General features: G+C 43.3%; 1 protein-coding gene across 2 annotated transcripts in view; it reads right to left on the reverse strand.

The window, feature by feature from the left end:
- The window catches only part of COL22A1 (collagen type XXII alpha 1 chain), a 327,564-nt gene that overhangs the window by 189,753 nt on the left and 110,691 nt on the right, over positions 1-27,120 (reverse strand). For both annotated transcript variants that reach the window (XM_008001616.3, XM_073018373.1), the window contains exons 12-15: positions 23,613-23,651; positions 3,509-3,562; positions 2,092-2,145; positions 890-943 (exon numbers count right to left, since the gene is read on the reverse strand). In XM_008001616.3, coding sequence (XP_007999807.3) covers positions 890-943; positions 2,092-2,145; positions 3,509-3,562; positions 23,613-23,651 — 201 coding nt within the window. The remainder of the gene's footprint in view (positions 1-889; positions 944-2,091; positions 2,146-3,508; positions 3,563-23,612; positions 23,652-27,120) is intronic.

Raw genomic sequence — 27,120 nt, forward strand, 5'->3', positions numbered from 1 at the left:
TTCTATGTTTTAAGACCTGCATGCATTAGGTATTTGTCCTAATGCTCTCCCTCCCCTTGCCCACCAATGTCCGACAGGCCCTGGTGTGTGATGTTCCTCTCCCTGTGTCCATGTGTTTTCATTGTTCAACTTCCACTTATGAGTAAGAACATACAGTGTTTGGTTTTCTGTTCCAGTGTTAGTTTGTTGAGGATGATGGTTTCCAGCTTCATCCATGTCCCTACAAAGGACATGGACTCATCCTTTTTTATGGCTGCATAGTATTCCATGGTATATATGTCCTACATTTTATTTATCTAGTCTATCACTGATGTGCATTTGGGTTGGTTCCAAGTCTTGGCTATTGTAAACAGCGCTACAATAAACATATGTGAGCATGTGTCTTTATAGAGAATCAAGAATAGTGTTAGATGTTGGAGAAGCTACTTTGCTCCTTGTACACCATATCTGTTTGTTCACCTCTTTATTCACTGGACCTACTGAATACATATTATGTGTCTGGCACTGTTCCAGGGGCTAAGAATTAAGTAGACTCTATTCTTCTTCTAAGAGTACAGTACTGGACAGGCTGGGGAAAATGAATTCTTTAGATCAAGTGTCAAAAATCCTTGGTGCTGGTTAAAAATGCAGATTCCTGGGATCTACCCTGCTTCTTGATGGGAGAAAGGGGTCCCAAGAATATTCATTTAAACCTGTTCTCTGGGTGATTCTTATGTACTGTAACATCTAATAATTTCTGGTCTAAGAAAGGAGATACCAACACTTCACTGGCATCAGTAAGGCTAAACAGCATTATTGTCTAGATGCAGATGGAGGAACTTGCTAGAACCCGGTTTTTGATTCCCGGAGAAGGGGTAGAACCCCTGCCCAGAAAAATGTCTTCACTTACAGGAGCTCCGACATGTCCGGGAGGTCCGGGGAGTCCAGGCGGTCCTTGGAGCCCCTGCCGAAGAGCATTTACAGAGAAAAGTTTCAGGGATGGAAAAGAAAGACAAGTGCAGCTGTACAGCTCAGCCAGTCCCATGTTTAGTGACAAGAGCTGCTAGCTCACATCCCACCAAGTGCTGCCCATGCTGCTGGCACAGATCTCGCCAGCAGACACCCGCTCGACCTCTGCTTCCCTTATCTATTTAGAAGTCATGCCATCTGCTGCCTGGTGGAGCCCTGATTCACACCCAGATTCTCTTGACTTGAAGGAACAGCGAAAGGTGTGTGCCTATGAACCACCATGAGGCCAGATGCTACTATTCCATTTCACTCCCCCTGTGCCCGTCGGCCTCCCCATGACCTGGCCTGGATATGTTCACAGCTTCTGAAACATAACAACTGATTCCTAGGGCTCATCATTCACACTTTGCCATGGGCTCAGTACCGCCTGGACAAGTCCTGACAAATAGCTCAGCAGAAGTCTGCAGACCTGGAGGTGCCTCTGCTAACCAGACCATGAAATGCTAGTGCCTCTGGACAACTCGTTTGGAAATACCTATTAAAGTCTGCTAAAATAACAACATACATTCATTCAGCCAAGGGTATCCCCATTTTTAATCTATCCTACTGCAATAAAAATATAGTAGACAAGGAGAAACACACAAATGGACACATGCATGCATATTCAGTGCTTCATTAATTTTAGTGGAAAACAAATGACATTAGTATAGTCCTTAGGACCATAGATAGGGGAATGTTGTATATTACAATACATCCGTATGGATGTTATATATTACAATACATCCGTATGGATGTTATATATTACAATATATCCATGTATGATTGGATACATCCAATACATCCAACTCTATGTCTTAATTACGAGAATGTGTGGGGCCTATCTGTATTTACATAGAAATATGTCTCTCATCTCTTGTTAAATAACAAAGATAAATGACCAAGTATGATATAAATACATTTTTGTAAAAATTTAGGAAAAATCATTTATGTGTGGATATACACACACAAATGTGCATGCAGTTATATGAGAAGAGGAGGCAGGGAGCCTATCTGAGCATCTCTTCAGCACCTAAAGCAATTGGCTTTGCACTGGGCCTTGTCCCCTGGGAACATCAGAAGGGCCCAGCTCATAGCAACACTTACCCGCATGCCGACCTCACCCGGAAGCCCCGGCTCTCCCAGTTCTCCTGGCTCCCCCTGAACAAACAAAACAGCACAAAGTCATAGGCAGTGGGACACAGGCCTAGGTACACCAGTGCAGCCCACAGCCTCCCAGAACCTCGGCTTCCTGCAGCTCAGAACTCATCACAGAAACAAGATAGCCATCAGTGAGCAGGGCCTGGGCTCCCCTCAGATGCCATTTCTATAAGCAAAGAAGCTGACCTTTGCTGCACACAGTATTTTTTTTTCTTTAGAAACAGGGTCTGATTCTGTCTCCCAGACTGGAGTGCAGTGGCGCAATCATAGCTCACTCATTATAACCTCAAAATATTTGGTTCAAGTGATCCTCCTGCCTCAGCTTCCCAAGTAGCCTGGACTACAGGCACACACCACTGCACCAGGTTGCTTTATTTTTTTGTAGACACAGACTCTCACTTTGTTGCCTACGCTGGTCTTGAACTCCTAACCTCAAGCAATCCTCCTGCCTCGGCCTCCTACAGAGCTGGAATTACAGGTGTGAGCCACCATGCCCAGCCACACAGTATTATCTCCACTCCCACTCACTCCTGTGGCTGCAAGTCAACAAAACTAACTTTGGAGAGAGCAGGGGAAAAGTGTAAAAACTGGAACCACCCTGACAGTTGTCTTCATGGAAAGGATGTTGGCCACCTAGAGTGGAGTGAGAAGAGAGCCTAGGGTCCATGGAACTCTCCTTTCTCCCTTGTCTCCAGGATCTTAGACCACCTGTCCCAAACGGCTGCCTGCTGTGGACCTCAGCACTGCTCACAAGACAGGTTCCCTCTCTGAGACCTGATTTTATGTGGCTGGACATGGCGAAGGGATCAGAGAAGTGAAGAATACAAAACTAATGTCCACTCGGATTCTTGGTGGAGAGGAGACTTACCCACCGGAGCTGAGATCACTTTGAGCTTGGGTTGCTGGAGGATGTTGCAACTCAGAGGCAGGAGAGATGAAGAGGTGGGGTTGGGGGTAATGATCAGAGGAAAGCTGGCTTGCCATATAGGGTGTGGGGTGCTGCTTGGGTCTCACTTGATTCCTGTAGCTACAAACTGGGGTCTTAAGCAAATCCATTGCCTCTCTGGGGCTAGTTCCAAGTCTAGGCATGGGGGATAACAAGGCTGCCTTGCAGAACTACTTGTTAACTAAATGAAAAATCATTTCCAAGGACAGGCAGGCGATACCCGGGGGCAAAGCTGCTGCTGGTCTTATCACAGCTATTAGGCTGAGCCCCTGGGATCTGCGAGGATCCTGATACAAATAAGTCCCTGCTCAAGCCTGGCCCTGGCAATGCCACCCCACTTGAGGACACGGGGTTCTGACCGGGAGGTCACCAGCCCAGTACTGCCTTGTGAGCCAGGGCAGACAGAACAGAACTTACTCTCATGCCTTTGCTGCCGTCTCTCCCGGGGGGGCCGGGCAGGCCCAGGGAACCCTAGAGCCAAAAAAAGAGAATAGCAATTAGTAAAGAATAACTGAGACAGGCTCTCAGAATGCTAGTGCAGTGGAGAACGTGCCAGGAAGGGAAGGAAATTGTGGCCAAGACTGCTACTCAAAAACTGATCCACAAGCCTGCAGCATGGGCATCACTTGGGAGAGTATAAAATGCAGATTCCCAGGTTTCACCTCAGATCTACATCAGGGTCCATGTTGTAGCCACATACCCAGGAGATCTGTATGCACCTGATGCGGGAGTCAGCAGCTCTGGTCCACAGTCCTTCACTAGCTGGAGGTGCGGCCCTTCCTCGCTCTGGGCTTGGTGTGATATGTGTAAAGTAGAGGATTGGGCTGCAGCAGGGCTCTCAACCTTGGCATCATAGACATCCAACTGGATAAGCCTTTGCAATGGGGCTGAGCAGTGCACTGTAGGATGCTCGGCTGCCACCCTAAATGCCAGCAGCACCCTCCAGGGGTGACAACCAAAAATGTCTTCAGATATTGCCAAACGCCTCCTGGTTGGGAACCACTGGGCTAGAAAAGGTATTCAACTTGCAATTTTAGCTGGGACAAACTTCTTTCTGAGGAATCTCATGCAGACACACATGACATGAATAAACATGGAGCAGCTGTGGGAAGTCCAGGCCTAGACCAGCTCCTCACCCCACTTTCTACTCCACACACTTCCCGGAGAAGGCTTGGGGAGGGAATTTAGAAACAGGTAACTCAAGCACCTCTAAGCTCCCGACCAGCTCCAACGTCACTTGGTGCCAATCAAAGGAGCCTGCCTGAGACCTCCCACCCAGCTCCTGGCTCTCCATCAGTGTCTTTGTGGCACTGAGAAAGGCTGCGCCTCTCTCTGGCCTGTTTCCATCTATACAGTGAGGGTGCTGGGTATTCAATGGATGAATGAACAGATGAATCTCTATGTAAAGTGTAGAAAACACTATGTGCCAAAGTATATTTCTACATATGTCATCTGATTTACTCCTCATTATAATCCTATGAGATATGTATTATTTTCTCAAAGCATATCAGATATTTCTAGATTTTATCTACAAACATGCATGCTCACAGATGATTTTAAGATTTCTATGAAATGCCTTCCACGGCCTCAACATTCTTTCTAATATAAGTCAGTGTGATACTGAAGAGAAAGACTGACATGACAGATGCCTCTGGTCATGGCATGAGACAGACATGAATCCATCTCAACTCTAGACCTTCCTGGCTGTGAGACCTTTTTTTTTTAATTGAGACATGGTCTTGTTCTTTCACTCAAACTGGAGTACAGTGATATGAACATGGCTCATGCAGCCTTGTCCTCCTGGGCTCAAGCGATCCTCCCACCTCAGCCTCCTGTGTAGCTGGGACTACATGCGCACATCACATCTGGTTAATTTTTGTATTTTTTGGTACAGACAGGGTTTCACAATGTTTCCCAGGCAGGCCTCAAACTCCTGAGCTCAGGCAATCCACCTCCTTGGCCTCCCAAAGTGCTGGAATTACAGGGGTGAGCCACCGTGCCCAACCCTGGCTGTGACACCTTAAACACACCCTGGAAGGCTCAGGGTCCCACTGACCTCAGGTGTGAAGTGTGGATACTGTTACCAGCAGCAGGATGGCTGCAAGGGGAGGCAAGGTTTGGTAAATGAAAGTGCACACGCTCTGCTGTGGGGACAGAATTGAGTTTCCTGCTACTGTCTGTTCTCCCAGTGACCCAGGCCCATGATGACAGAGGGATCAAATGGAAGCACCACACCAGCGCACCTGTGGCCTGGGAAAGAACACCTTCACCAGCTGCTGTGGGCACCATAAGCCTCTGGGGACAGCCACACGGATTTGCTCTGCTGCCCTTATCTGACAATTCAACAGTGGAGACAAAGGGACTATGCACAGACACAACACTGATTCGCTTGTAAGCTGCTTGTGGTTCTCAGGCTCAGGACCAGGAGGGTCTAATCCTGGGCCCTGAGGGGTAGTACCTTCATGTGGGTCGGGCCTGGCAGAGGGGATGTCTCCAGCAAGGAGGCCTAGCGAGCAGTCATTCATGGACAGGGCAGGCTGAACACTACTCGTCCGACCCTCGCTTAGAGGAGGGTGGGTACTTTGGGGTAAATTCCTTACTCTCTGAATCTCAGTTTAGTTTTATTTTCTGTAAAATGGGGACAATCATGGTGTATTAGAGTTCTCCAGAGGGACAGAACTAATGGAATATATATATATATATATATATATATATATATATATTTTTTTTTTTTCCAAAGGGGAGTTTACTAACTAACAATAACAAGATCACGAGGTCCCACAATAGGCCATCTGCAGGCTGAGGAGCAAGGAGAGCCAGTCCAGGTTCCAAAGCTGAGGAACCTGGAGTTCAATGTTCCAGGGCAGGGAGCACCCAGCATGGGAGAAAGATGGAGGCTAGGAGGCTGGGCCAGCCTCTCCTTCCACATTTTTCTGCCTGTTTATATTCTAGTTGTGTTGGCAGCTGATTAGACAGTAACCACCTAGAATAAGGGTGGGTCTGTCTTTCCCAGACCACTGACTCAAATGTGAATCTCCTTTAGCAACACCCTCGAAGACACACCCAGGAACAATACTTTGCATCCTTCAATCCAATCAAGTTGACACTCAGTATTAACCATCCGACACGGCCATTGTGAAAAGCTGTTATAAGTATTAAAGTCTTCCCAGGTGCTTCATAGATCATTCCCAAAGCCTCCTCTAGATGGGAACAATTTGATTTGCAGTCACCAGGCTTTATGGTAGCAGGAAGGTTGGGGGATTCTTTGATCAAACAACTTTGGAAAAAAATGTAGAGTTAAACCAAGTGAAGCAAGTTCCTTTATAGTGGGTTTTCTTGAAAGCTTACTCATGCCCTTGTTGATGATTCTCCATGAGGCCCTGGCCTACCAGACCCTTTTCAAAGGCATGGAAGGACCTGCCGTGGCTCAGAGCCCAGAGCCCATGCAGGGAGAGGGGCTGCTGCTTCTCAGAGCCTCATCTCGGGTAAAACTGGGTCCAAGACGAAAGGAACAAGGGTTGTTTATTCTTAAACTTGTGATGGAGACCAGGCTGCCATTGCTTTCATTTCAACAGAGGGTCTGAAGATGTTAGTTAGAGAATCAACCTTATTTCTAGGGTTAAAAGAGGAAATACTGAGACAGTCTCAGATTGGCAAGTGTTGTATTTTGGGGGTGATTTTTGGAAGGCGGGAGACATTCTAATTCCAGTATGCCTGTCCATCCTTGGCTGGATACAAAGGGCAGGTGCATGGTTTGGGAATATTTCATAAGAGAAAGGATTGTTCAATTGGAAGGATAGGGGATTTCTGTCGTCAGTTGTTTCTGGGAAACTAGGGGCCAGTGGGTTGCTTTTGTGGGTTAAACTATCACAAGCATCTTCCTTGGGGGATGCTGTCAAGGCAGGTGCTTTCTCAGCCTCCAGTTACACATCAGAAAAATGAGGAGCCACCTCCCCCTCCACTTCCCCATTTGGCTGTTCTAGAATTTAAATTTTAAAATCTGAGATTGAAAGAGGTAACCAGTACAGGAGGTGATTTCTAGCTGATTAAACCACATGCATGTTTAATAGTAGCAGAAACAACAGTCAGAGTAAAGTAATATTAATCATAGTGTATTAATGTGATAGTACAGATGTTGCTGAGGATAGTTTATCTAGTTCTACAAGGCGCCAGGCACTGAGCACTTTACATCCATCACTGCATTCAACACCTCCCCACAACAGTTCTAGGAAAGAGACAGAATCATCATCTCCATTTCAGTGTTTATGAAACAAAAACACAGACAGCTGATTAGCTCTAATCTAATCAGTTGATTAGCGCTGATTAGATTAGATTTAATCTGCCCAAAGTTACGGTGCTTGTGGAAGAGCCAGACTCCAGGCCCTAGAGTGTGCTTCTGAACGTCTTCACAACACTTAATGGTGTCCGAACTCACATCAGTTCCCTGGTTGCTTGGCAGCCCTATAAGCTAAGTGTTGCTATCCTCACCCTACATTCAGGCACACTGGGGCACAGGGCAGGCGCATGACTTTCTTATGGCTACTGGGGAGTCTACATGGCAGTGTGAGGCAGGTTGGGGTAGTTCACACTTGAGCATCCAGCCGTAGCTCTCCCTCTCCAGGGATCCTGACCTTCCTCTTCAGCCTCCACCAGCCCTGAAGACTCATTTGACTGCCTCACAGGTGGAGAAGCTCTGTGTGGAGCCAGGAGATGGTGGTGAGCAATAGAGTGGGCTCAGCTCCCCACACAGCCTGTGTCTCCAAGATCCATGCTCTGACCTCTACCTGCCTCCTGCACTAACCTGGACAAATGGTGTGTCCATTTCCTGATGGCAGGGTCACCAGTCCATGAGCCATGTCCTTACAACCCTAGGAATCAATTATAGATTTTCCAGTAGCAGGAAGCATCACAAAAGGATGAGGACTTCCTCTGAGGGCATGCGCTAGATAGTGCATCCTTCCAGAATCAGGCCTCTGGGGGTGACTCGCCGGAGGTGTCGGTTACGCACTTACGATGGCAGGTCCTCGAATGACCAGTCTGTCTTCTGGCTCTGGTGCATTGGGAAACGCTGCAGCTGAATGCAGAGGGAGGGACGTCTTGATGGGATGGGCTCCTGCCTCAGGAATAAAGTAGGGGGCAGCAGGACACCTTGGCCTCTCCTCCCAGTTGCCAGTTTTCTAGCCTTGTTGGTTCTTTCAAATAGATAGATGCCCAGTAGATATCTGTGTGGATTTTTCTCATCCACAAGATGGGAGCTCTGTGAGATGCAGAGCAGGACTTAATCACCTCTGCACTTCCAAGGTCTGGCTTGACATAGTGTCCACACTGCCCCATGTGCTTCAATTCTTTCAAGAGCCCTGTGGGCTTGTAAGGGAATGGAAGACTCTCCTGCTTTAAAATCAGTCTTGTGTAAGCCCCAGAGACAAAGTGAACGGCAGGCATAGTAGAGAGGTAATTATGGTAGAGAGGTCCTTAGAGCCAGTGAGCCACAGCTTCACACTGTCCACCCCCCACCCTCCCTGCCTCCCCATCACTAAGTACTGATGACTTTGGCCAAATCGGCGAAATGCTCTGAGTCTGTCTTCATCTGTAAATAGGGATGGTCAACCTAGCTTCAGAATTGGTGCTTCCCAAGGACATGGAAAACTAGGCGTGTTGGTTTTAGATGGCTAAGGTAGTAGAAGAAAGTCCCTTCTGCTTTGTTCAGGGATGTGGCCACCCTTACTGTATATTCTAAGAACCGAACTAGAGGTCTCTGTAGAAGGGAATATGTTCTGAGTCAGAGACGGTAACATCTCTTTTTGAATCTTTTTTTACATGCTTAAGATAACCAAGTCAGCACCGCAAATACATAGATTTTAAGAAATGTCCACCCTCAAGTCATCCTGAGATCCAGGCACTTTACTAGAATGATTTCTGCCCTATGAAAACTTTGCTCCAAGAGAAACTCAACCTAACCCAAATATTTCATTAGTATTAATATTAATATCACTGATTCTTTTTTTTTAATTTTTTTTATTATTATACTTTAAGTTCTAGGGTACATGTGCACAACGTGCAGGTTTGTTACATATGTATACATGTGCCATGTTGGGGTGCTGTACCCATTAACTCATCATTTACATTAGGTATATCCCCAATGCTATCCCTTCCCCCAGTCCCCTCCCCACAATAGGCCCCAGTGTATGATATTCCCCTTCCTGTGTCCAAGTGATCTCATTGTTCAATTCCCACCTATGAGTGAGAACATGCAGTGTTTGGTTTTCTGTTCTTGCGATAGTTTGCTGAGAATGATGGTTTCCAGCTGCATCCATGTCCCTACAAAGGACACAAATTCATCCTTTTTCATGGCTGCATAGTATTCCATGGTGTATATGTGCCATATTTTCTTAATCCAGTCTGTCACTGATGGACATTTGGGTTGATTCCAAGTCTTTTCCATTGTGAATAGTGCTGCAATAAACATACGTGTGCATGTGTCTTTATAGCAGCATGATTTATAATCCTTTGGGTATATACCCAGTAATGGGATGGTGGGGTCAAATGGTATTTCTAGTTCTAGATCCTTGAGGAATCGCCACACTGTTTTCCACAATGGTTGAACTAGTTTACAGTCCCACCAACAGTGTAAAAGCGTTCCTATTTCTTCACATCCTCTCCAGCACCTGCTGTTTCCTGATTTTTTAACAATTGCCATTCTAACTGGTGTGAGATGGTATCTCATTGTGGTTTTGATTTGCATTTCTCTGATGGCCAGTGATGATGAGCATTTTTTCATGTGTCTGTTGGCTGTATGACTGTCTTCTTTTGAGAAGTGTCTGTTCATATCCTTTGCCCACTTTTTGATGGGGTTGTTTGCTTTTTTCTTGTAAATTTGTTTGAGTCCTTTGTAGGTTCTAGATATTAGCTCTTCGTCAGATGAGTAGATTGCAAAAATTTTCTCCCATTCTGTAGGTTGCCTATTCACTCTGATGGTAGCTTCTTTTGCTCTGCAGCAGCTCTTTAGTTTAATTAGATCCCATTTGTCTATTTTGGCTTTTGTTGCCATTGCTTTTGGTGTTTTAGACGTGAAGTCCTTGCCCATGCCTATGTCCTGAATGGCATCACCTAGGTTTTCTTCTAGGGTTTTTATGGTTTTAGATCTAACATTTAAGTCTTTAATCCGTCTTGAATTAATTTTCATATAAGGAGTAAGGAAAGGATCCAGTTTCAGCTTTCTACTTATGGCTAGCCAGTTTTCCCAGCATCATTTATTAAATAGGGAATCCTTTCACCATTTCTTGTTTTTGTCAGGTTTGTCAAAGATCAGATGGCTGTAGATGTGTGGTATTATTTCTGAGGACTCTGTTCTGTTCCATTGGTCTATATCTCTGTTTTGGTACCAGTACCATGCTGTTTTGGTTACTGTAGCCTTGTAGTATAGTTTGACATCAGCTAGCGTGTTGCCTCCAGCTTTGTTCTTTTGGCTTAGGATTGTCTTGGCAATGTGGGGTCTTTTTTGGTTCCATATGAACTTTAAAGCAGTTTTTTCCAATTCTGTGAAGAAAGTCATTGGTAGCTTAATGGGGCATTGAATCTATAAATTACCTTGGGCAGTATGGCCATTTTCACGATATTGATTCTTCCTATCCATGAGCATGGTATGTTCTTCCATTTGTTTGTGTCCTCTTTTATTTCACTGAGCAGTGGTTTGTAGTTCTCCTTGAAGAGGTTCTTTACATCCCTGGTAAGTTGGATTTCTAGGTATCCAATTCTCTTTGAAGTTATTGTGAATGGGAGTTCATTCCTGATTTGGCTCTCTGTTTGTCTATTACTGGTGTATAAGAATGCTTGTGATTTTTGCACATTGATTTTGTATCCTGAGACTTTGCTGAAGTTGCTTATCAGCTTAAGGAGATTTTGGGCTGAGACAATGGGGTTTTCTAAATATACAATCATGTCATCTGCAAACAGGGACAATTTGACTTCTTCTTTTCCTAACTGAATACCCTTTATTTCTTTCTCTTGCCTGACTGCCCTAGCCAGAACTTCCAACACTATGTTGAATAGGAGTGGTCAGAGAGAGCATCCCTGTCTTGTGCCAGTTTTCAAAGGGAATGCTTCCAGTTTTTGCCCATTCAGTATGATATTGGCTGTGGGTTTGTCATAAATAGCTCTTATTATTTTGAGATACGTTCCATCAATACTGAGTTTATTGAAAGTTTTTAGCATGAAGGCTGTTGAATTTTGTCAAAGGCCTTTTCTGCATCTATTGAGATTATCATGTAGTTTTTGTCTTTGGTTCTGTTTATATGCTGGATTACGTTTATTGATTTGCATATGTTGAACCAGCCTTGCATCCCAGGGATGAAGCACACTTGATCATGGTGGATAAGCTTTTTGATGTGCTGCTGAATCCGGTTTGCCAGTATTTTATTGAGGATTTTTGCATCGACGTTCATCAGTGATACTGGTCTAAAATTCTCTTTTTTTGTTGTGTCTCTGCCAGGCTTTGGTATCAGGATGATGTTGGCCTCACATAATGAGTTAGGGAGGATTCCCTCTTTTTCTATTCACTGGAATAGTTTCAGAAGGAATGGTACCAGCTTCTCCTTGTACCTCTGGTAGAATTCGGCTGTGAATCCATCTGGCCCTGGACTTTTTTTGGTTGGTAGGCTATTAATTATTGCCTCAATTTCAGACCCTGCTCTTGGTCTATTCAGGGATTCAACTTCTTCCTGGTTTAGTCTTGGGAGGTTGTATGTGTCCAGGAATTTATCCATTTCTTCTAGGTTTTCTAGTTTATTTGCGTAGAGGTGTTTATAGTATTCTCTGATGGTAGTTTGTATTTTTGTGGGGACAGTGGTGATATCCCCTTTATCATTTTTATTGCATCTATTTGATTCTTCTCTCTTTTCTTCTTTATTAGTCTTGCTGGCAGTCTGTCAATTTTGTTGATCTTTTCAAAAAACCAGCTCCTGGATTCACTGATTTTTTGGAGGGTTTTTTGTGTCTCTATCTCCTTCAGTTCTGCTCTGATCTTAGTTATTTCTTGGCTTCTGCTAGCTTTTGAATGTGTTTGCTCTTGCTTCTCTAGCTCTTTTAATTGTGATGTTAGGAATGAAGGAAAAAATGTTAAGGGCAGTCAGAGAGAAAGGTCGCGTTACCCACAAAGGGAAGCCCATCAGACTAACAGCAGATCTCTCCGTAGAAACTCTACAAGCCAGAAGAGAGTGAGGGCCAATATTCAACATTCTTAAAGAAAAGAATTTTCAACCCAGAATTTCATATCCAGCCAAACTAAGTTTCATACATGAAGGAGAAATAAAATCCTTTACAGACAAGCAAATGCTTAGAGATTTTGTCACCACCAGGCCTGCCCCTACAAGAGATCCTGAAGGAAGCACTAAACATGGAAAGGAACAACCGGTACCAGCCATTGCAAAAACATGCCAAAATGTAAAGTCCATCGATGCTAGGAAGAAACTGCATCAACTAATGAGCAAAATAACCAGCTAATATCATAATGACAGGATCAAGTTCACACATAACAATATTAACCTTAAATGTAAATGGATGAAATGGTCCAATTAAAAGAAACAGACTGGCAAATTGGATAAAGAGTCAAGACCCATCAGTTTGCTGTATTCAGGAGACCCATCTCACATGCAGAGACACACATAGGCTCAAAATAAAGGGATGGAGGAAGATCTACCAAGCAAATGGAAAACAAAAAAAAAGCAGGGGTTGCAATCCTCTTCTCTGATAAAATAGACTTTAAACCGTTAAAGATCAAAAGAGACAAAGAAGGCCATTACGTAATGGTAAAGGGATCAATTCAACAGGAAGAGCTAACTATCCTAAATACATATGCACCAATACAGGAGCACCCAGATTCATAAAGCAAGTCCTTAGAGACTTACAAAGAGACTTAGACTCCCACACAATAATAATGGGAGACTTTAACACCCCATTGTCAACATTGGACAGATCAACGAAACAGAATGTTAACAAGGATATCCAGGAATTGAACTCAGCTCTGCAAGAGGACCTAATAGACATCTACAGAACTCTCCACCCCAAATCAACAGATTATACATTCTTCTCAGCACCACATCGCACTTATTCCAAAATTGACCACATAGTTGGAAGTAAAGCACTCATCAGCAAATGTAAAAGAACAGAAATTATAACAAACTGTCTCTCAGACCACAGTGCAACCAAACTAGAATTCAGGACTAAGAAACTCAATCAAAACCGCTCAACTACATGGAAACTGAACAACCTGCTCCTGAATGACTACTGGGTACATAACGAAATGAAGGCAGAAATAAAGATATTCTTTGAAACCACTGATTCTTAACATTACAAAACGCCCTTATCGTACCCTTGTGACAGACCTTCCAAAATCCCCCAGCTGGACTCACCATCAGCTGCCCACAGCAGCTTTGAAAAGAGAAAGTTAGGCTGGGTGCAGTGGCTCAGGCTTGTAATCCCAGCACTTTGGGAGGCCGTGGCGGGTGGATCATGAGGTCAGGAGCTCAAGACCAGCCTGGCCAACACAGTGAAACCCCATGTCTACTAAAAATTCAAAAATTAGCTGGATGTGGTGGTGGGCACCTGTAATCCCAGCTACTTGGGTGGCTGAGGCAGGAGAATCACTTGAACCCAGGAGGTGGAGCTTGCAGTGAACCAAGATCACACCACTGTACTCCAGCCTGAGTGACAGAGCTAGACACCATCTCAACAAAATAAAATAAAATAAAAAATAAAAAAATAAAAGAAAGAAAAGAGAAAGCTATAGCTCTGGGCTGCCTATTCATCTTCCACCAGGAAAGTCATTTAACTTCTATGAGCCTCTCATCATTTCTAAAGTAAAGGTTTACACGCTTTCAGATGAGAATTAAATGTAGAGATAATTTACAGACTATGAAGTATTATTGAAATGTGAGCTCTTTCATTGTATCTCTTGATAACTAAGAACACTCATCCAAGTGCATGGGATGGGTCAGAGAGAGGAGTGGGAAAAGACTGGAGGTTGCCCCTAAATTGGTAAGGTCAGGCATAGAATAATCTTTAAAAGAATATGTAAAGCTAAGGATCCACAATAAAGCACAGAAGAATAAAAGGAAAAGAAAGGAAAGGGCAGGAAGGAAGCAAAGAAGAGAGAGAAAGAGAAGGAAAAAAGCCTAGGCTGGGAGGAGAGGGTCTGATCTGCATGTGGCCTCTGTCTCATATTAGCAGAGTAGAACAGGCTCATTCCCCTCCTGTGTCTCAGCTCCTTCACCTGGAAGGGAGATGACACAAGGAGGAGGAGTACCTCTGGCTCAACATGGCTGGTAAGAGGCCTTAAGAAAATACTTGGGAAATGCTTCATATACAGGGAAATTCAAAACAAGCATCAGATACTATTATTTTGGGTAAACTACCCAAGCCTCTATTTTCCACCTATAAAAAGAAAATCAACACTCAGGGTATAAGAGAATGACAATGGATGAGATCCACTGCAGAAGACAACCAAGGCTCAGAGAAGAGGGGCTTCCCTCTGTTCACAATGGCCGTTGTGACTCAAAATCAGGGCTTGGCTCCAAGTCCAGACTCTGACCTCTCTTCCACCCCTGCCTCTCCCTCCACCACATACAAACTCACTTCCTTCATGATCTCATTTGGAGGCATATGGGGGCGGGGGGCAACCATGTAGCAGGAAATTATCTATCTCCCCACACCTAGTTGTCAGCATCCAGAGCCCCAGGGATCATCCTGTTACCTCATCAAGTAAGACACAGAGAAAAGAGAGAACAAATATTTCTGCTGCTCTTTTGGCTAATTAAATATCAGGTCCTATTTCTAAATGTTAACAAAAAGACCATTGCATTGCTAGAGGAGCTGTTACTAACATTCTTCATCCATTTGGTATGCCCTTTAGTGGGGTCTTAGGAATATGCTGGGCAGTGGTTCTGAAAGCATAGTCATGGGCCAGCTGCATCAACCCCACCTGGGGTTGTGTTAGAAAGGCAACTTCTCGGGCCCCACTCCAGACATACTAAATCAGACATTCTGGGAGTGGGGTCCAGCCTGTTGGCTTAAAAAGTCCTCCAGGTGATTTGGATGTTGTCTCAAGTTTGAGAATGATTTGTCAGCACAGACAAATGCAGGCTGTGAAGTCTGAAAACATGAACTCAAATCCTGGCTCATCCCCATGAAGAGGTAAAGTCACCTGTGCTTGGTCCCAGTTGAATTTTCATTTTATAATGAATAGCCTGTAAAACAAGGACAGCAATATTTACCATGAAAGTTAAACTAAATAGCACATGCATGAATCCTAGCAGATAGCAAGTCCTTGTAAATACGAGGTACTATCATGATTCTTAGATGATCTATGAATTATTTTAGGTGAATTTGAAGAAAGGGAAGGTTCTTTATGTTGGCCTCCTAGAACGTGCTTTCTAGTAACACTCTCTAGGTTTCCTGAGGTTTTAGGAGTTATAGAAGTCCTCCTCAGGGGGAGACTGAAGAACTCTGACATTTTGCAGCTGCTGGTCGCCTCTGGAAATAAGACCTCATTAATGCTGAGAGGGCAGAAGACGTCATTTGGTTTATAAAAAAAGGTGGAACACTATGCTGGTGTAATGGTAATTATGCTTAACGTTTATGAGCACTTTTTACAAACATAAGTCATCTATTTTCATTAGCTCATTTAATCCTTGCAGAAACCCTCCGAGGCAAGTACTATTATAGTTGTTAATTTATGGATGAGGAAAGCAAGGGTTACAGGGCTAAGTAACTGACACACTGTTACACAGCTGCTAAGTGACCCAGCCAAGGTCTAGATCCAGCCAGTCTGTGACCGGGGTCTGCACTCTGAGCTTCCCCTGCCCTCCCAGTTCAGGAGTCCAGCATTTACCCTTCCCATAAGTGCTCTTACCCTCTTGTACGAAGCCCTTGGTTTTGTGACTAGTCCATTAGACTTGGCAAGCACCTGAGTGTCAGATGGAGCTAGAGGAGAAATGCAGATTCCTATCCCAGCTCTGCCTGAGGCCCTGCAGTGCTGTGAACTTCAGAACTTCCCCAGTGTGTCCTTCAGCACCATGGACAGGACCTGCAGCACCTCTATTTATTCTAACTCTGGGCATTTTGCCCCTAACCTACAAGGCTATTTGAGGGCACATAAGCAGCTAAACTAATTTCCCCTTAAACCCTTTAATTATTGTAAAAATAGAAGGCACTCAACCACAGTTATCCAACTCGATAACCATGAATAATGCACATTAATGCACAGGCTAAGAATAGGAGATGGGGGTGCTGATTAAGCCAGCCATGAACAAAGAGAAAAGGACCCAGAGCTAGAGGCAAATGGTGTAAATATATCTATATCTTAGAAGTTTCACAAATATAAAGACAAAGGTCTAATTCATATTTTCTGGTTCAGGGGTTCTATAATGCAGTCTTTATATAAAGTTGATTCCTATAAGATTTTTGAAGGTCAAGAATTCCCAGATATCAGCATCACATTGAAGGAGGGGCAGGGAAATGACACTGACCAATGCTGTGGTCAAAAGTGGGGGATCCCCACTCTTGTGTCTTGTATCAGACAGACACAGGTTTGGCCCTACTTACTAACCAGCTCTGTGACCTTGGCCATAGCCCAGCCTTCTTAAAGGGACTGTCAGAGGCTGAAGCTCATAAAACTGAATAGCCTGGAACATTAAGAGGTCAGTAAAAGACTGATGTCATGATTCTTCCCAGTACATGGCACTTCCTTTTCAAAGTCATTATACCATTCCACATAAAATCACCAGTGCTGGCCAATAAATTCTGCATGGCTGCTATTGCTAAAACGTGCTCATCTTACGCCTCAGGGAGAACTTAAAAACATCAAAAGTGTGTGTACCGTCCCTCATTATGCCAAATATTTCATCAGTGGCAGAAACCCCTTGTCTTTTGGGGCTACCATAAACTGGGTAGCTTGTAAACTACAGCAATTTGTTTCTCACTGTTCCAGAGGCTGGAAAAGTCCAAGATCAAGGTGCCATCAGATTTGGTGTCAGATGAGGGCCTGCTTTTTGGTTCACAGATGGCTGTCTTTTCACTGTAACCTCACATGGTGGCAAGGACAAATGGGTGCTCCGGGATCTCTTTTATAAGGGCCAATCCAGTCATTCCTAAGGGCTCCACCCTCATGACCCAATCACCTCCCAAGAACCCCACTTCCCAATACCATCACCTTGGTGGTTAGGATTTCAACATATGGATTTGGGGAGCATGCACTTTCAGACCATGGTTCCCCTGATATGTAGAAGTGCCTTGTGGTTTCTGGAGAACTTTCTTGGTCACCACTCTGGGAGAGGGGCTCCAGGAAGAAAACCCACATGTCGTGGAGCTCCCTTTTCATTTCTCCTCCCACTCTGCAGTCCAATTCTACCTCCAAGCAATCTTCTTATAACTTCAGGTAAAGTCTGCCTTTGAAAGACACTGAAGAAAGAACCTGGTTCCGATCAGAAGGACCCATTATTTAACAGTGTGGACAGCACAAGGTGTGTCTGTCGTGTTGGGATAAGAGAAGACCTGACTTCTCTGTGACTGCAGACCTGACTGTTACCCAAAGGGCCCCAATCCAATGAGAAGCAGGACTGAGTAGGAACATACCTTCTCTCCAATGACTGTGCCCTATCAGCCATACAGTGGCCAGAGTGATTTTTTTTAAAACACCTTACATCCCTATTCTCCGATTTACTCTTAAAAGTTAATCACTCTTCAAAGCTCACACCCCCATTTGCTGTCCCTGCCTAGCCGCCCAGCACCATGCTGGGTCCTCAGCTAGTACTTGCTATGATTTCAAACAAGCCAGAGCTCATTATAAAGTATTTTGTCCTATATCCTTTTACAATGAAATCAGTCCCATGAATGTGTGCACATGTTTTTCCAAGCCTCAGTGCCCTTTTCCGAGAAATGGGCATAATGATGCCTTTCACCTACAATCTACGGGAGGGACAAATAGGACAATGCCCATAGAAATGCCTGGCTTGATGCTGGGCACTTTGATGGTGACTGGATTAGAAACACCCCTAAGGTTTCAGCAGGCAAAGGGGGATGCTGGGCATGCAAAGAGGAGGAATCAATGACAGGGAGGCAGAGATATCCTGAGCATGACCACAGAAAGATAAACCCAGAATCAGCAGGAGACAAACACTGGGGAAGGATCCCGCAGGCCCCATCATGTCCAGTAGGATGTGCACACCAAGCACACTGGACTCCATCTGCCAAGTAACACAGAACAGCGTAACTCCAGTGGCAGTTTAAGGTCAAATGCAAACTTATGAGCACTTGCATGTTTCAAACGGGATAGTGTATGTAAACCAAATAAAGACATCTGGAACAGAGGAATTCCAGGCACCTTGACCTTTCTTCCATTTGGTAATTAGCATCTTATTTGTTTAGCAAACCACCCCACAAAGACCCTCCCATGACGTGACTTCAGAACTCTCAGGTGGATTTCCTGCACACATGGCATCCTCTTCAGAATGTGGAGCCAAGGCTCTGAGAAGGCTGCATCCCAGGAAGCTGGAAGAACCTGGACTACTTGCCTGGTTCAGAGACTCACCTTTCACCACGTTCATCCCCTGTCAGGTTTATGTGCCAGTAAAATGGAAGAAAACCATAAAAGACAATGAACTGATGTTTCTGTGACCCAAAGTTCTATCTACTGCTGAGTTGACGAACCCAATACAATTTAGCTGAGTTTCTTATATTTGCTTGCTGATTTTTTTTTCTGGGGCACCATACTGTGAAATCTGAGCAGAAAATCCATATGAAGTTTTATTTATTGCCATATGGATTTCTGTGAAAAAGCTTAAGGAATGAATTTTTGGTGGTGCTTGTTTCCCCCTCTACCAAATGCTGAGTCCCTAGTTGCTGATCCAAGCATGGCTTTGTGGGACACTTTGCCCCCATTTCATTCCTGGTGGGTGTCAGGGCCCCTGACCATCTGTAAGATGTGGTCCAGGTTCCATCAGGTCCATCCTGTCCACTCCAGGAAAGATGGGTCTCTTCAGGACCCAACACTGTCCCACCTTCAGGTCATTGTCTAGGCAAATCCCTGCCTGAAAGGCCACTCCCATCAACATCCCAACCCACCTTGACCTGCAATATTAATAATAGCTACTATTCATAAAGAAAGCTAAGACCATTGGCAGGAAATGCACTGTCTCTTGGCTCTGAGACACTGGAGATCTGCCTCAGGAGAGCCTGCTCTCTACTCAGCAACTGATCCGTTTTAGGGCTAAGCTTCTCAGGATCACCTTCATCTTCTTTAAACTGGCTCCTTTCATGGTACCAACATGGCTATGGGAATTTCAAGGCTCTCGTGCTTACATCCTTGGGCCCAGGGAGAAAAGAGCATCTGTCTTGGTCCTTGTAAGTGAAAGTACTGAGGCCGTTCTAATGGGACTAACCTGGAGAACGTGCCTGAACTGATCCTCATGCTTGGAGAAGACTCAGACCTGATTCTTGCTCAGTCTTTCTGAAGTTGCTTCATTTACCAGGTCCCTTGCTATCTCTTCCCGTGGATAAACTTGCCAACTCCTCACATCAGCTAATGAGAGTGTGCTGTTGTTGTTACTGTTATATTCCGTGTATGGGCCAAGGTCACTCACTTTCTCTAAGCCTCAGTTTCCTTAGCTGCCAAAGAACAGTGATTCAATCAGCTCTACAACTTCCCTTCATTTTAGTAGCAATCAGTGATTGTGTTTCCTGGGCACATACTAACTGCGTGACCTTGTGCAGGTCACTTGACCTCAGTGCCATGTTCTCCTCATCCTTGAAATGGGCACAGCGTTGCCTTCCCTGAAATATTGTCTTAATGATGGGAGAGTAAGTATGAAATACCCTGAGCAGGATGCCTGGCACATGCAGAAGCCAATGCACATTCCCACAGTGGTTAATTACAATTCCAAATATATATAAAAACACACAGCCAGAATAAGAGTATTACTATCCCTGGACCCATCGAGCTCTGGTCTACCCAATACCCCCAGACTCAATCCAACCTGTGTGGTAATTACTTTGGAGACAACAGTCAGCTAAGAAGCCAGTTGGTTAAGCTTAGTCTCAATGCATGAGTCACGAGTAGCCTTCTACCCTCTCTAGACTCTATCAATCCCCTCAGCCCACTCTGGTCTCCTCATTTCTGGAGGAGAAGCAGAGACTTCAAGTTACAGAAAAGAGCCCTAGGGGGCAAAGGCTGGGGGTGGGCTGATTCCCTAATCTCAGAGCTGCTGCCTGAAAGCGACTTTATGCATCATCTCATCCCACCTCCTCCATTGTACAGAGGAGGAAGCAGAGTCCCAGAGAGGGAAGTGACTCACTCCAAATCACACAGCTAATATGTGGTGGAATCTAGACTCAGACTTCGCTAAAAATATCAACTGCAGGAAAATGTCAACTGAGGACAGAGCCAGAAGTGCCAGTGTCCATTCAGCTGCCTGTCTCTCCTGCCAACATTGAAGATGTGAGGAGGTCTCCATGGCCACAACTATGCCCTCACAGCATCAGACCCTTGAACGTGAATGCTTCAGGTAGGACTCCTGTCACCAGAAGGTGCCTTCAGGTGTGAGGAGAACAGGCATCCAAGGCTGCCCACTGTGAGTTCACCCCAGAGCCAATGAGGCAGAGATGCCCCGCAGTCCACAGGGAGGAAGGAGGCTGCCACTCCCTGCCTGGTGACAGGAACACATGTGAAGGACACATTCGTTGAGAGGAAAGGCTGGTCCCAGAGGAACGTGGGAAGGAGGTCACAGAGCTGCATGGTATTGCCTGGCAGGTACCACCCAGATCGAGTGTTCTGACCTCCAGACCCCGGCAGCCCCGGATCCTGATTTGGAGGCATACCTGGGCACCCTCTTCATACCCTGTGCTCAACCTCTGCCCACTGGAACCGAGCATGCAAGTAACAATGAAAGTAGCTGCTGGGCTGGGCACGGTGACTCACGCTTGTAATCCCAACACTTTGGGAGGCCGAGACAGGTGGATCACCTGAGGTCAAGAGCTTGAGACCATCCTGGTCAACATGGTGAAACCCCATCTCTACTAAAAATACAAAAATTAGCTTAGCATGGTGGCACACGTCTGTAGTCCCAGCTACTCAGGAGGCTGAGGCAGGACAATCGCTTGAACCCAGGAGGTGGAGGTTGCAGTGAGCCAAGATAGTGCCATTGCACTCCAGCCTGGCGACAGAGTGAGACTCCGTCTCAAAAAAAAAAAAAAAAAAAAAAAAAATTGGAGAAAGAAAGTAGCTGCTGAACATTGTTGATGGGAATGCAGATGGTATTACCACTGTGGAAAACAGTATGGTGGCTCCTCAAAAGAAAGATTAAAAATAGAACTACTGTATGATCTAGCAATTCTGCTTCTGACTATTTATTCAGAAGAGTTGGAATCAGGATCTCACAGAGATACCCACAGCAGCATAATTCATGATAGCCACGATATGGAAACAACTTAGATGTCCATCAGTGGATGGATGGATAAAGAAAACATGGTATACTGAATTGCTAGATCTTACAGTAGCTCTATTTTTAATACCCAACAGAATGCCATTCAGCCTTTAAAAAGAAGGAAATTCTGTCATTTTTGATAACATGAATGAATCTGGAGGACATTATACTAACAGAAATAAGCAAGATGAAGGAAGACAAAACTACATAATTCCACATATGAAGTACCTAAAATAGTCGAATTCCTAGAATTAGAGAGTAGAATAGTAGCTTCCAGGGGTTGGGGGAGAGGAAATGGGGAGATGCCAATTAATGGGCAAAAAATCTCAAGCAAAACGAATGCATTCTAGGGATCTGCTGCACCACACCGAGCCTATGGTCAATAGTACTGTACTGCACACTTAAAAGTTTGTTAGGAGGGTAGATCTCATATTGCATCCTTACCACAATTAAATGAAACTAATTTAAAAAAAAAAAAAAAAAAAAAACTTAAACCAAGAAAGTAGCTACTGAATTTGAGCATCTAGGTTCCAGGTGCTGTGCTTTTAAATCACAGAGAAGTCATGAAAAGTGGTGGGAGAATTTTAGGTCGGGAGATGGAGGCTCAAAACTGATGGCAGAGCCAGAGAGTGGCAGAATGGAGACAAGAACTACATCTTCCTGGTTGTACCACTTAAGTTATGCCGTGTGTTGTGCTACATCCAAACTGCTTTTCATTCTTGTGAGGTAGTCATTTTACACGTGCGCCTATGCTTTTAACGGAGGAGCTCATTGTGAAATAAAGAACGACATAAATATGAGGGAGAAAATAAATGTCCTCATAACTTTTTCACCCATAGACAACCAGTGGTTAATAATAGGGATTTGTCTCCATCGTTAATTTCTCTGTCCTCCAACTTTCAGTCACACACACACACATGCATGCACACACGGTTGGTGTCATATTGTATATACATTTTGCAACGTGCTTAAAAATGAACAGAGTATTGACTGCATTTTCTAGGTCATTAGTTCTTCTACTAAATGTCATTTTGCATCATCAAATAACTTGCATTATTGAGGTGTACAATAATGCATTTTGCCCACTACACAGAATTGTGTCATTTCTAGTCTCATTTATAAAGTACACATGGATATGTACTTGTGCATATCCTTGATTTATCTCCTTAGAGCAGAACTAGATGTGTAAGAGTGCCTACAGGGAGAGAAGGAGCTGGCCACATGAAAGCTGTTTCCTGTTTCTACTGTAACTTAATGGAGTGTTACATGTGTTACATAACCAGCCCTATGCAAGGGACTAACGTGACCCCTTCTGAGCAATGAATGACCTCTCCAGATCCAACAGCACTACATTTTGAGTCCACAAGTGCCTGGACTCCAGTGAAAGTATCAACATGCATTTGCACTGTAAAGTCTTGTGGCTGCCTCTCCAGGAAGATGACAATTTTTTTGTTTCTTTTTTCCTTTTGTTTTTTAAATAGCTGGTAGGAGTAGAAAATAGCATTTTTAGTGGCTCTCTGCTTTTTATTTATCCTTATAGGCTAATCTCTTAAGAAGAATTTCTTCTTTAGGAGGAATCCCATATTTCCCAGGATCAGTCAAGCCTGTGCATGTTTTACCGCAGGTAAAAGAAGGTGCAACATGCATAGCTGCGGAGAACATCTTTATTTTTCCCACAAATTCTTCTGATGTCCTTTATTTTACCTAGCAGAACCTGTCCCCAGATTTCCACTTCTCAGGTATAGTTCAAACATCAACATTTTCAACAGAATATGCCCGGAATTCCCCAAGATATATGTGTCCTACTCAATTTTCCAACCACCATTTTACCATTTTCTGCCTCCACCTTCTCTCTTTCTGCTGAGTACAGTACATGCTTCAACTACCCAAGTCATGGAGGACACACATTGAGGCCAGTTACACAGCCCAGGACACTTCTTTTCCTCCACTCTAATTGTTTCCAGGCAACATAATAGCAGCACACAGCTCCCCCAAACCCAAGTCCTCTGTCCCATTCCCTTGAAGGAGTGTGATAAAAGGAAGATTCTTACCTTTTCACCCTTTTCCCCTCGGCCAAAAGGTCCTATGCCCTAGAAAAATGAAAGAAGAAGGCAAAGATTCACTACAGAGCATCTCCATGGCATGACATTGCAAATGGCAGCATCATCCTGAGATTTGAAAGGATTATATATTTTCTCATCAGCTCTGCCTAGTAGCCACTAAAAGAAATGATGACTATTGTTAACTGAGTGTGCATTCTCATGAGTATCATCTCACTTAATGCTTCCAATAACTCAATATTATAGTTATTCTTCTTTGTTTCCATAACAGTTTCACTGAAATATAATTTGCATACCATATAATTTACCTACTTAAAATGTACAGTTCAGTGATTTTTAGTATATTTATAAAGTTGTACAACAAAATCCCCACAAGCAACTTTAGAACATTTTTATCACCTCAGAAACAACCCATATCTATTACCAATGACTCCACACTTCCTCTACTCCAGCTCTAGGAAAATATTAATCTATTTTCTGTTTCTATAGATTTGTCTATCTATACATTTTTTATATAAATGGAATCATATAATATGTGGCCTTTTAAGATTGGCTTCTTTCACTCAGCAAAGTCTTTCCAAGGTTAATCCATGTCGGACCATGTGTAAGTACTTCGTTTTATTGCAAAATGATATGACATTGTGTGGATATGACATACATTTTGTTTACCTATTCTTCAGGTGATAGACATGTGGGTTTTCTACTTTTGGCTATTGTAAATAATGCTGCTATAAACATTTTTGTGAAAGTTTTTGTGTAAACATATGTTTGTATTTTTGAGGGGTATATTCCTAAAAGTAGAATTGAATTGCTGGGTCATATGGTAACTCTGTCTTTAACCTAAGGGCTGCAAGGCTGTTTTCCAAAGCAACTGCACCAAGTTATGTAAGTAATCCATGAAGATTCCAATTTCTCCACATTCCTAGTTGTTCTACCCATTACTGAAAAGGAGGTATTGAAGTCTCTAATTATTTTTAATTAGTTTTTCATTCCGCCTTTAAATTCTGTCAGTTTTTGCTTCATGTATTCTGGGGCTTTGTTAGGTGCATATATGTTTATAATGGCTATATTTTTGAGAATTAATTTTTCATCATTATGAAATGTCTCTGTTTATTGATTTTTTTGTTTTAAAGTCTATTTTGTCTAATACTGCACAGTCACCCCAGCTTTCTCTGTTTTTTATTTTCAAGATGTATATTTTCCATCCTTTTATTTTCAACCTATTGAAACCTATTTGTATCTTTGAATACAAAAGATACAACCTATTTGTATCTTTGAATCTAAAGTATGTCTTCTATAGACGGGATATAGTTTGATCTTGTTGTTATAACCTGTCTTAACATTTCCGCTTTTTAGTTGGTTCATGTAGTATATTCACATATATTATTATATAATTAGATTTATATATGCCATATTAGTTTTTGTTTTCTACAGGTCTCCTGTCCCACTTTTGTTCCTTTACTGCTCCTTTACTGATCTTTTTTGGAATTGAGTACTTTCTAGGGTAACATTTATACTACTTTCACGATATTTTAACTATATATTTTGGAGTTATTTTCTTAGAGGGTGCTCTAGAGTTTATCTTATGCGTAACTTAATAGGGTCTACTGTAGATTTATAAAAACTTACTTCCAGTTAGACATAGAAACATACTCCTTCTTAGCTCTACGCCTTCTTCCCCCTTTTTCATGCTATTGCTATGCATATTACATGCGTGTTTGTTAACACTAACCATACATGGTTGTAATGTATTATTATACATAGCTTGCCATCCCTCTGCCTTCTAGCCTCAACCATTTCTGATGGCGTCAGTTGTTAATCTTATTGGAGTTTCCTTGTAAATGATGAGTCATTTGTTTCTCTTGCTACTTTCAATTTTTTTTTGGTTTTTGGAATTTTTACTATGATGTTTGTAAGTGTAGCTCTTTGTGTTTATCTTAATTGGGGTTCACTGAGCATCTTGAATATGTAGACTACTGCTTTTCATAAAATCTGAGATGCCTTCAGCCATTATTTGTTTGAATACTTTTCTGCTCCTTTCTCTTCTCTTCTACTTTAATTCCCAGTAGGTGCAGATTTGTGCACTTTATGAACGCCTACATTTCTCCAATACTCTGTCCGTTTTTCTTCATTATTTTTTCTCTCCGTTCCTCAGATCACATCATCTCTACTGATCTATCTACAAGAATTCTGATCTTTCTTTTGAGCCTCTCTAGTTTATTTATTTCATTTATTATAATTTTAAACTCCAGAATTTACATTTAGTTGTTTATAATTTCTAACTCGTTATTGATATTCTATATTTGATGAAATATTGTCATTATGCCTTCTTTTGCTTACATCAGAATAATTTCCTTTAGTTCTTTGATCATAATTATAATGATTGCTTGGAAGGCTTTGTCTGTTAAATCCGATATTTGTGTCCTCTCTCAGGCAGTTTCTGTTGTCTGCTGCCTTTTGGGGTGTGTGTGTCACATTTTTCTGTTTCTTAGCATGTCTCATAATTTTTGTTGAAAATTGGACATTTTAGAAAATATAGCAGTCCTGGATACAGACACTTCCCCTACAAAAATTGTTTTTGTTGTTTTCTTGTCTATTTGCTCACTGACTTGGCTTGATTATTTTAATTAAGTCTATTCCCTTTCCCCAGTGTTACAACTCTGAGGCCAATTTTCAGAGGACATAGCCTTGGACCTGTACACAGTCACCCCAGGATGACAATGGTTTTAACAAGGCTCATTTGGAACGTTTCTTTTCTTGATTTCTCTGTCAAACTGTCTGCCTCTGCTGACATTCAATCTAGCTCTTAGGTTCCATTACTTTCCAACTGATTCCTTTACTATTTTCTACAATGCTATATAGACTTTCATTGCTCCATAGTCTGATCAAACTGAATCAGGTCCCCTTTGCATGGGTAGCTGTTGTGGGCAGTCATTGAGGTTTTTTGCTCATGCCAGGAGCAGTCTTCTTTGTGGTGTTTTTTCCCTGGTTCTTTCTGATAAGCTAGCTATGGTGAAGTTATGGTTTACTATAGAGTACCACGCTCCTCTTAATTTCTTATCACCAACATCTCCTTTGTTTCTAGAGAACCCTTACACTTATACTTCTCCACATTCTGTTTCAAAGTCCATGCCTTTGGGGAGAGCTTCAGAGTTCTTTGTTCTTAAGGATTGTATCCTGGGCTAAATATCTGCATCCCTGCTCTAGAACTGGGAGCTGGGAGCTGGGACCATGGACCTCTTCTCTTGGAATGGTGCCCTGGCTGGGAAGGTGCAGTAGTGTCTGCTTTTTTCAACTTGCATCCTTCACTGGGGAGCCTCCACCTTATGACTGAGCTTGGAAAGGGCTGATCAGAATCCCAACATTCTTGGCTTGTCATGCCTGAGGTTGCACCTCCACCCTGTGAATGGGGGTTGGGTAGAGGAAGCGAGCCCTATCCCTTGGCTGCATCTGCCAAGAATTTAGACTCTGGAACTCCAGATGCAGAAGGTGAAAAGTG

The sequence above is a fragment of the Chlorocebus sabaeus genome, chromosome 8, assembly GCF_047675955.1.
Source record: "Chlorocebus sabaeus isolate Y175 chromosome 8, mChlSab1.0.hap1, whole genome shotgun sequence".
NCBI lineage: Eukaryota > Metazoa > Chordata > Mammalia > Primates > Cercopithecidae > Chlorocebus > Chlorocebus sabaeus.